Source organism: Calonectris borealis, chromosome 3, assembly GCF_964195595.1.
Source record: "Calonectris borealis chromosome 3, bCalBor7.hap1.2, whole genome shotgun sequence".
Taxonomy (NCBI): Eukaryota; Metazoa; Chordata; class Aves; order Procellariiformes; family Procellariidae; genus Calonectris; species Calonectris borealis.
In genome coordinates, this window is record NC_134314.1 from 103,245,105 (window position 1) to 103,255,704 (window position 10,600).

General features: G+C 44.9%; 1 protein-coding gene across 2 annotated transcripts in view; it reads right to left on the reverse strand.

The window, feature by feature from the left end:
• The window catches only part of LPGAT1 (lysophosphatidylglycerol acyltransferase 1), a 65,853-nt gene extending 57,200 nt beyond the window's left edge, over nucleotides 1-8,653 (reverse strand). The window contains exons 1-2 of one of the 2 annotated variants that reach the window (XM_075147038.1): nucleotides 8,578-8,653; nucleotides 7,899-8,166 (exon numbers count right to left, since the gene is read on the reverse strand). In XM_075147038.1, coding sequence (XP_075003139.1) covers nucleotides 7,899-8,136 — 238 coding nt within the window. In that variant the 5' untranslated portion in view covers nucleotides 8,137-8,166; nucleotides 8,578-8,653. Of the gene's footprint in view, nucleotides 1-7,898; nucleotides 8,167-8,364; nucleotides 8,466-8,577 lie in introns of those variants that run through there. The other variant, XM_075147039.1, reaches the window with a different exon arrangement.
• Between the last annotated feature and the right edge of the window lie 1,947 nt (nucleotides 8,654-10,600).

Genomic DNA, 10,600 nt, shown 5'->3' on the forward strand with positions numbered 1-10,600 from the left:
TAAACTGCTAGTTTACTTAAATGTTTATTATCTCCACCATGATACTAATCTCTTTCCTAAACTGCTAGTTTACTTAAATGTTTATTGCTTCGGACTGTTCAACTCTGAACAACTTCTACATTTTGTTGGCTATTCATACAGCTTAAGTACTTTTGAAGTTCTTTACAATTGTCTCTGTAGCTAACAAACAGTATGCATACAAAACTTCAGAGGAACCCCACTGCTAAGCTTTCATCAAAATGAACACCAGTCTTTTTATTCCTTTATCAACCAGTTTTCAGTTTATGATAACCCATTGTTCTCACCCTATGCTTAGTTTTCTTCCCTAAAGGAACTTTGCAGAAGGCACTTTTCCAGTCTAAACAACACTAACCAGTTAACAAAATAGTAAGAAAAGGTGAAGAAGTCTACCTTCAGTGACATCTCATTCACACACTTAGAGGCCTCATCCTGCACAGGACTGCTCTCTTGAATTGGAGCCGTAAGCAGTAGTTCAACAAATATATTAAAGCTGGTACTGTCACCAAAAGATGCCGTTCCTTCTTCTTGCCCTTTGCTATTTGTACCTACCTTTTTCTTTGACCACACCCGCAAAATGAACTGGGTTAGGGACTGTGTTTTGTGAGTCACCCAGCAAAAAAAGGCAGTGGGTAGTTTTAGTGTGGATCAGGGCCATGATCCAGATCACCACACAGTCATTAAAATATTTGGCAAATAAAACTGAAGCAGCAGTGGTAGGATGAGTCCGAAAGGCTGGGACTGGCTTTCTTCAGTGGCACTCCCTGCTCAAAACGCTTGTGGGGGGAGAGGAAGAAAAAAAAAAAAAAAAACACCACACAACCAGCCTCATATGCAGACTCCCTCACTGGTGTCATGGAACATTTTTAAGAATGCAAATGTATTAGCCTTATTTATTTCAGTAACTGCATATACAAATGGCTGGACTATTATCTCAACTGTGGTGACTGCAGTGCAATTACATGCCTACGCAATCCCGCATTTGACATGTCATCTTAAGCATTAGAGTTTATATTCCACTGTAATAAACGCCAGCAGATTACATATCTTGGAGCTGTATTTTGGCTTAGTTCACACTGGAAAGTTACACTGCTAAGCTTATATTCCATAAAGGATTTACTAACTACCCTGTCTAATTAAGGTTGCACAACTCTTCCATTTTTAAGATCCTGTTTTCAGCAACTTAAAACCTTGCCAAACTAACCTTTGGCAAGACTTCTCTGTCCCTCACACACACCCGACAGAGAAAGGGAAAGTGACATATTCTGTTCATCTGTTTGAGTTTCATTCTAAAAAAGTAATTTCCCAGAACAAGATGACAGTTTTACCCACATTAAACATCCAATTTTTTCTCCATTTTTCTTGAAAAGCTCTAAAATTTCTATGCTTTAGAACAGTTACATTAAATGAGAATGAGAAATTGCATCTCTGACAAAGGCATCATCTCTGACATGTTGCAACACAGATGCAATCACATTGTTGAAGTGGAAAAAAATTCCTCCTTCGTACACTCTGCAAAGAACTTGTGGACAAAGAATTTATCTCCCTAAGATTTTGCTTCTCCAAAACAGAGCTGGACAAAGGCTTTCCTGGAATTATTTCACATGGTTCCTAAAAGCCTACCATCAAGAAAAAGAACAAGAAAAGGTACAGAGAACAGACACACATCTCTCAGGTATTCTTAGTCATATCCTTTCAGGCACTCAACCAGCAACGAAGGGAGAAGTAAGATGACTAGCGTGAATAGATACGCTAAAAACAAAGGCCCAGAAGCAGTACAAGGGATGAAAACACATCCTAAAAATAGCAAACTCAGCCATAAGCAGGAATAGAACCCAGAATCCCCAGAACTTTGTCTTCCTTTGGCTGTTAGCACATAAGCTAATTCAGAAGCATCCCACAGCCATTCCTGGACTTAAAAGTAAATAATCAAACCTTTCTGTATAGGTATTCCTCAATAATTTCATCTTTACTATCCTTAGGCAGATGTGACAGATTTGGTATGCTTGCAATAGTTTTTGTATTATCCAGCGTAGGTGAACCAGGAGCAGAGAATAACCCACTCAAAAAAAAAACCAACGTAAATAGCAACAAACAACCCCACCACTAGCAAAAAAACAACAGTGTACGCTTTTACTCTAAGTTTTGTGCCAGAAGGCAGTAGCTTTCTACAAATAAAATTCAGAGAGCATTTCAATACCTAATCTTTTGGAATGAACCTTTATAGTTAAATGATACAATAGGAAAATGAAAGATAAGCTTTACTGCTTTTGACACGTTGCTGACACTAGATGAACTACAAAGACGTATGGTAAAGCCTGTAACTCATGTTCCAAAAAGGAGAGATGGGAATTTCCTGATGTGATTCTACATATTATTAAAATAGGACAAGGGTCACTGTACTGCACTCTTTACAAACAGACATATCACTTGCACAAAGAAGTTGACAGTAAGTTCACTGTACTCCTTACCGCTTCTTACGCAAAGGCACAAAAAGCCCTTGCTCTGAGGCCACAGTAGAAATGGCTCCAATGTCCCCAACTCATTCAACTCTGACCTTTTCTTATCAAGACAGCTCACAAATTACACACAAACTTCCTCTTACAAACAGCAAAATAAACTCAAAGATCCCTGCTTGATCTCAGCATAACCTACACATAAATCATACACATCAGAGAAAACTGCATTTAAGCCAGGGATTACCCAGAAACTCAACACATAGCCATAGCATAAACGAAAAGGTTCTGTGTGGTATGTTGCCACCCAAATCTACTGAGTCACATCAGGTATCTTTGCATGTTCAAAGAAAACACAAAACAAGAACAATTTTATTTCTCCATTTCACACACTGCCTGACCTCAAAAACACAAGTTGTTTCCCCCATGCCCCTCCCTGCCCCGTCCTCCGAGTAGTGACCAGTCCCAAAAACAAAATATTGCCAGTTAAAAATCACACTATAGGAACAGAGGAGGGTGGAAAACAATGGCAGGGTTAGAGGCACAGATACGTTTCCTGAAATAACACCTCCTGCCTTATTTGGGGCAAAAAATTTACTTTATCTCATCTGCTGCTCTCCAGCTTCTGCTGCACTTCCTGCCTAAGGAGAGGGGCCGACTTGTTATGAGAAGCAGCACAGAGAGCGCATGCTGTCTGCACCGAGGAAGTGCTGTCACAGCAACTCCACCTGTATCTCTTACAGTTCTGGAAGACAAAAATATTTGCATTCTTAGATTAGAGGAGTTGAGGCTGTTGACTGATGAAATGGAAACAAAGATTTTGAATTAGAGAAAAAAAAAGTACGACTGCTGAAAAAATTAGAGAGTGGTCACTACTTAATCATACATACAAATCAGCCAATAAATTTTAAATCACTTGAGGAGAGAGGAGGGGGGACACAACTAAAAATCCAAACCTCAATTTTACTCTACTTGGCTGAATAACAAAGGAGGAGAGGGAAATTCTCCTCACTTGACAAAACTTGACAATTCTTACAGACACTCTTTAAATGTCAGACACAGAACAGTAACAGGCAATACCATAGGATTAGTTCACTTTTTATTACGCACTGCATCATCATACCAGTAAGCATACTCACACCACTAAGACTTTTTTGTGTGTGGTAACAGCGGTGCATTACTCTTCTTTTCATCAGCCCACAGCCCACCAACCTGTGCAATGGTACTGCAAGACTGTGTGTGTTGGCAAGAGGCTGAAACAGAAGGTTTTGTCGAGTTGTCCTCTTCGCTGCTGGAGTATGAAATACTCCAAGCACAACTCTCAAGGAAATCCCTCCCAAGATGCACACAACCCTGCTGACCACATGCAACACTTCTCTGGTACCCTGGCAGGCAGAAGAGCGCTGACGGTTGCTGCAGACAGAAGACACTCACCCTTCGCCAACTCCTCCCCATCCCCAGCCAGAGGTACAGGCTGGGCACACACCACCGCTCCCTACAGTGGGACCGAGCTGTGCGGAGCAGAGTGAAGCACAAGATGAGCGTCATGAATATCAGGACTGCATTGCTAACCGATTACTCTGCTGTCCTAGAGACTTCCAATTGCAATACTGCAATAACACTACCACAGGCTAATGCTAACTTCTGCATTTAAGACAGTAGGAGAAGACAACAAAACCGTTTGTCCAAGCATATTTAAGCAGTCCTATTATTAGCGATTTGATCAGATACAGGGATATTAAACTTTAGTCTGCAATAGTTATTTGCCCAAAGAAGTTCAAATCTAGAAGATGGTTGCTTTAAAACTAGTTTTGTAGGTGAGCAGGAGGTCATCAGAAATTCACCACTACAGATATGCTCCATCTCCCTCCCATTACATCTACTGCACTATTTAGTGGTTTCTGGTTTACTTGTATACTAAATGACAAATTATAGCATAGGGAAAAAAAGGTACTTGCCAACAAAGGATCAAGCACTCTCGAGTTTGCTTTTTTTAGAACGCATCTTCCAACAAATGCAGGAAAATATTTAGAAGTGTTATTCAAAGGTGCCTTTCAAATCACACTAATATGCAGATTCCGAGTGTCCTAACTGAAAAGCTCCTACAATGAGAGCAACACATTTATACAAAAAGCCTTTACAAAAGAAAAAGGCTTAGAAGAGTTATAAGAAGGCCTTTCTGAAAGCATATGAAAATAAAATAACATTGCTAGACTATCTGAAATTTCTTCGTAAAAAGACACTCAGTTTTCCTTTTCATGAGAAACACTATAGAGTTCAAGAGAACAACGTAGATATTTATCATACTCTGCCCTTTAAAAATCAAAGGCAACCAATTATACCGAAGTTCTCTCTCATACTTGCATCTTAAGAAGAAAAAGATCAGGGAAAGGAGAGTGACCTTTACAATTTCTCTTCCCATTCCTTTCTTTATTTTGCTTGTCCAGTTATACACTATCTCTTTATGTAACATCAAGTGCATCTGCAAACAGAAACACCTACGTTTATCAAAAAGCACAGATTAGAGCTGCTGATATAGACACAGATCATGTAATTTCTGTGGCAAATCCTTTAGGATCCTAGCACAAAAACACAGGTTTATGCGGGGGTGGGGAGGAGAAGGGCAGACCTAGTTCATGAGTTCTCCTCAGCTCTTCCAGCTTTATTCAATAAAATATTCCAACAATTACGCAACAGCAGCAAAGCCCAGACGGAAAACCTAACACTCACCATATTTTCTTCATTTGGTGTTGAGCTCTCTCCTACACATTACATACAAACTTACGGGGGGGGATAAAGTCTGCCCTGAATCTACTTTGCAGGCTGAGTTTAAGTTCCTAATTACAAATGGTTTATGTCACTTCTCACCCAACAGGTGACCCAAGCTCAGAAGAGGAAAAAGTAAATAAATTAAAAAACTGAAACACACCTTCAACACAACAGAAGCAGAACACTACCTCCAATTAAAAGACAGGTGAACTTATTTGGCTAGTTACCCTCTCAATCAAGAAGAAAAACAAAAAAACCCAAACCTCACCAACAGCTCTGCTACTCAAAAGAAAAGGAAAATCCTTAATCTTCTCAATGAACCCATACATGCCTACTATTTTGTATTTACTTTTACAAAGATGGAATATATTGAAGCCTATCTTTGACTTAGTTTTTGGAATTGAAAACAGAATAATTCTGGAGCAATGTCTCTTTCAGATGCACCACTGCAAGTCTTAGACACCAACTCTAATAAAGTATTATTTCAGTTCTGAATTAGTTATGTTGTACTCTATGAAAAGAGGGGACCAAGCAGCAGTCTTTTATAAATCTATCAATCTGGAAACAGACACATAAATTACTCTGCCTACATATGTTGAAGCCAGAAAGATAGGCTTTCCAGGTTTGTTCTGCACGTGGTGGTGAGCACTGATGAAAGTAAAGAAAGAACAGACAAAGAAATAAGCTATTCTTGCTATTTCGTAGCTTTCAGTATAAAATGTGTTAACGTCTTCATATCAAATAAAATACATTTAAACTGAGACTTCGTACAAGCGTTTGCTTAAAATCCTCCCCAAAACAAAAGCCATGCTTTATAGTGAAAAGCGAAAAGAAGGGCCTCCTTACCCATACACCATCCCAGAAAACACTTCTGTGTAGCTGTTTATAAATGATACTTCAAACAAATATACTAAGACATTTCAAGACTGTAAAACAAAGGATTTCAAATTGTCAAGATACATCAGCAACACCAATCAACAGATGCGTCAGGAAGACTCTAGGATATGCAGATCATGCTAAGACCACTTTCCAAGCAATAGGCAAAAGAAACCACACAGTTCTGCAGTCAGCAGTAAAACTATCCCAAGGAAACTGCTTTCAAAAATTGACAATGGGACAATGGCTTGAATTTTAACTAACACGTTCAATATACACAGCAAATCCCTGGGGTCATATGCTGTATGGCTTTAACATTACCATTATGCCCATAAACTTTCCCATTTCCAATTAATAATACACACAACACCTTGAAAGTCAATCCTTCCTTCTGGAAGGCCTTTGTGCTGTAACGCATAAAGCAGACTTTTAAAAATATATGTGCCACTGCAAATACTATGTGGACTTCTTTTAATGAGCAAATACAAACATATAAAAAGATTTTTAAAACAGCGTATCTGGAAAAGCTTGAGCTGTACCAGGCAAGGCAATTTTGAAGCAGTGCAACGTTGCGACAGTTCTAGCCCAATAGACCAGAATCTAGCTTGCTGCTGCTGCCACCATCTCCTTAAGAAGAACTAGAAGCTCACCTAGAGTATCCACAGAAACTTTGTGCATCTCGGAAAGGCACACGACAGGGTACCGAAAGGCACATTATCACAGAGGCTTCAGCTCTTGTAGCCTAACAAAAAGAGCGCTCCATCTGGGTCAACACTGACTTTCTGACTAATCAGGAGTCTGACCAGACTCCAGAGCTGTGTGCTGCCATTCCTTTTTTTCCTTGTTTACATGGACAAGACCTGCAGATGCAGCCTGGGCAGAAGAGAGGGAAAGAATTTTAGGAAGGCTATTCATATTTTGTACTCAGTAGATTCATTTCCTCCCCCTTCCAAGGTCTAAGCACATACAAAGAATTGATGGCTATTTTCTTGCACAAAGTGCAGTAGCCAGGATGAAATCAGTGCATTCAAGGACAAGACTAGAGCCTCCCTCAATATTTCAGTTCAGTCCATCACCTTGATAAGCCTATGACTAACAAGCAAAAATAAGTTCAGTAATAACTGCAAAGCAAGCATGCAGAGGGGAAAAAACCCTACAGACTCTGTAATTAGCTCTGCTAACAGTAAATGAAGAGCCATACAGTCGAGAAACATTGCGTATCACTATTTGTATGAAAGAGGTTCCCTCTGTTTCCCTCCATTCTGAAGCCGCAGAAAAGACAGTCCCTGTTGCAAGGAATAGAAGACCTACTCTTCTGACACAAGCTTTGTGTCAAACTTCTTAGCCTTGTGTCCTGATGTTTTTAAGCGGAGATGATTTAGAGATGCACAGACTTAATAAAGAAAAGTTTGGCTCTATCAGCTACATGCACAGTACAAATCAACTCTCTTTTGAAGAGACGTACCTTTCTCATGTAATACTAAAATAAAGTGACCAAGATACTTAGGAAAAATCGTATTTATAAGACAAAATATCGATTGAAAAACTCTTACTTAACACATAAGCTTGTACCTACAATTTAAAAAAAAAAGTTTCAGTACACTCGGCATCTCAATCCAGAAATACAATGCATCTGTGTAAGAAACCTGAAAGAAAAACATCCCACGTATCCACTATATTCAGATATTCCCCTACACATCCCCATACAAAAACATCTCTGTTTTAACACTTATTTACATCTTTATATTTGTACATTTTAAATTAATAAGACATTCTTACCTGAATATCCTGCCCACCAGCCCCAGGAAGCCACCATAGCTAAAAGCCACTTAAATAATACTCCTTCGATATACCAGAAGCTTTTACTATCCAACACTCGGAGAGGCTGCAGCATAATTAAATACAAGACGTAGGACGGAATAGCAACCAGGTTATTGGCGACCATAAAAGCGAACCTGAGGAGTGCTTTCAGACAGGTACAGCCCACCCGCTGGGCCTGCTCTAGAGTCACGGCCATTCTCTTCACAGCGGGGGGCGCGGGACCGTCCTACGGGGAGAGGAAAAACAAGGCACAGGTAGCGCTTTCCGAGGGGGCGAGGGTGCCTGCCCGCCGGCCCCAGTCCCAGCCCGCTCCCGCCTCCGCCGTTAGTCACCGGGGAAGAAAGCCGCCCCCCGCTCCAGGGGGGCACGAAGGAAGCGGCGCGACCCTCCAGCCGGCGCCGCAGCGGGGGCCGCCTCCCCTCACCTCTCCTCAGCGGGCTCCGGGGGACCCCATCCCGCAGCTCCCCTGAGGGGGACACACGCGCGGTCCCAGCCGGCCTCCATCTTCCCCCCCAAAAAAGGTCGCGGGCGCTAACGCGGCGGCCTCTCCCCCCTCTCCGGAGCGGCTGACAGGAGCCGGGGCCCGCGGGCGGCGCTGAGGGGAGCGGGCGGCGGCGGGCCCGGCCGCGGGACTCACCTCCGGCAGGGCGGCGGAGCGGCGGCGGAAGCGGCGGCGGGGCTGGGGGAGCTGGGCCCGGCGGTGACGGCGGCAGTCCCGGCTGGCGGCGGCTGGCGGCGGCTCATGGACCCCGAGGTGGCTGGCCCGGCCGCGGCAGCGCTACTCGCCCTGCGGCTCCCTGCGGAGAGAGAGGGGGGCGGGCGGCGTGAGCGCGGGGGCCGGCGGGCGGGGAGGCGGGAGCGCCGGGCCGGGCGGGCAGGCGCAGACCGCGGGTTCACCTCGGTTCTCCCCCGCCGGCCGCCGGGCCGGGCCTGGCACCCCTTGCCCTTCCCCTCCTTGCCTGCTCGGCTCAGCACGGCGCTCCGCGGGCAGGACCGCGCCGAGCCCCGGCCCCGCAAGGACAGGCGGGTGCCGCGGGCGGGGGGAGGACTCTGCACCTGTTGGGGGCGGGGGCCTGGCCCGGCCCGCGCAGGGTCCGTACCTCGGCACCGCCGCCTCCGTCCCCGCCACGGGCAGCGCGGGCCGCCGGGGCGTCATGCCGGCCGCTCGGGCCGCGCTCCCCGCCCCCGCCGGCTGCGTGTCCGCCGTGACCGCCCGCCCGCTCACTGCCGAGAAGCGGGGCTGGCCTGCAGCGAGCACCGCCCCCTCACACACAGACACACGGTTGGCAGCGCGGAGCGGAGCGGGGCCCGCCGCCCCCGGGAGCGCCTCCCGAACCGGGCCGCGGGGTACCCCCGCTCCGCGGAGGGGGCAGAAGCAGGGCCTGCCCCTGCGGCGGTCCCCCGGGGCTTCTGCTCCCGTCCCGGAGCCCGCCGGGGCGAGACCGGGACGGCCGGGGAGCGGCACGGCCCGGCCCCATGCGCCCCCTTGGCGACCTACTGCTTTAATCCCCCTTGGCAGCTGTTTTCGTTAAAGTTGGGTAAACGGGGAAAGTGGAAGAGGGGACACTGTCGCAGGTCCCCTCAGCAGCACCAGAGACCCTTCTGGCCCGGACAGCAACAACACGTTTTGTTTTGTCCCTGTAGTCGTAAGTCCCTTTCACATGCTTTTTATAGATCAACTTTTCCAGCTTTTTCCTTCTCTCTTACCTCTCCCCTGCAGTCACAAACACCATCTTCTACTTCTAGAAAACCCCTGCAGAGGTCTGTGATCTACAGTGCCACTTGACCCCAGCCCAAAAGCAGCCGAGGGGGTAGACTTCGCAACCCCTTCCAGATAACCTGCACCCCCACAAAACCGCTCCAGGGTGAGGAATTTTTGCCTTCTGTGTAACTGCATCATCCCTTGTGGGGATACAGGACTGTTGCCTCTCATTCGCTCACTGTGCCTGTCAGAGACAAGTCTGCTCCTGTCTTCTCTGTAACCCCTGTACGGACCTTGGAAGAGCACTGTCAGACCTCCTCCAGCCCTCTCCAGACTGACCAGGCCCAGTTTCTGCAGCTTAGTTCTATTATTATAATACCTACACTGAACAGAATGGCTTGTGCCATGTGATCTTAACTCTGTTTGGGTTCTTAAGGAATAGAAGCAGATTTAAAAAACAACTACACCTGAGGAAGGAGACATGCTAGAAGTTCTTTTGTGCTGAAAAAAAAAGAAAATTTTCAAATTGTAATACTTAGACTGAAAAACATATCACTTTCACATACAAACCATGCCATGCGTAAAGCTAGTCCACTGTTTCCTAGACAATGAGTCTTCAGAGATGACTGTACCATCACTAAAATTAAATCCCAACCTCCATTCCAGGAAGAAAACAAAGTTCTTATTGCAGATAAATTTCATTTGAGAACTTAAAAATGCAAACAACCAAATAATGCCATCATGTTCTATTTGAGCAAAACAAAACAAAACTGCTGACCTTCTTGACAAAAAGGACGCCTCTTGCATAAGTGTTTCCAAGTCTGGATGTTTTTCTGTCTATGTTATGTTTATTGCTAGGTTAAATCTGACAGTTGCAGTCAGTAATCATTACAGAGTCAGCTTGAGCTGTTCTGAAGTGTTACCAGCATCAGTTTGTTTGTTTGTTGGGGTTTGGGGG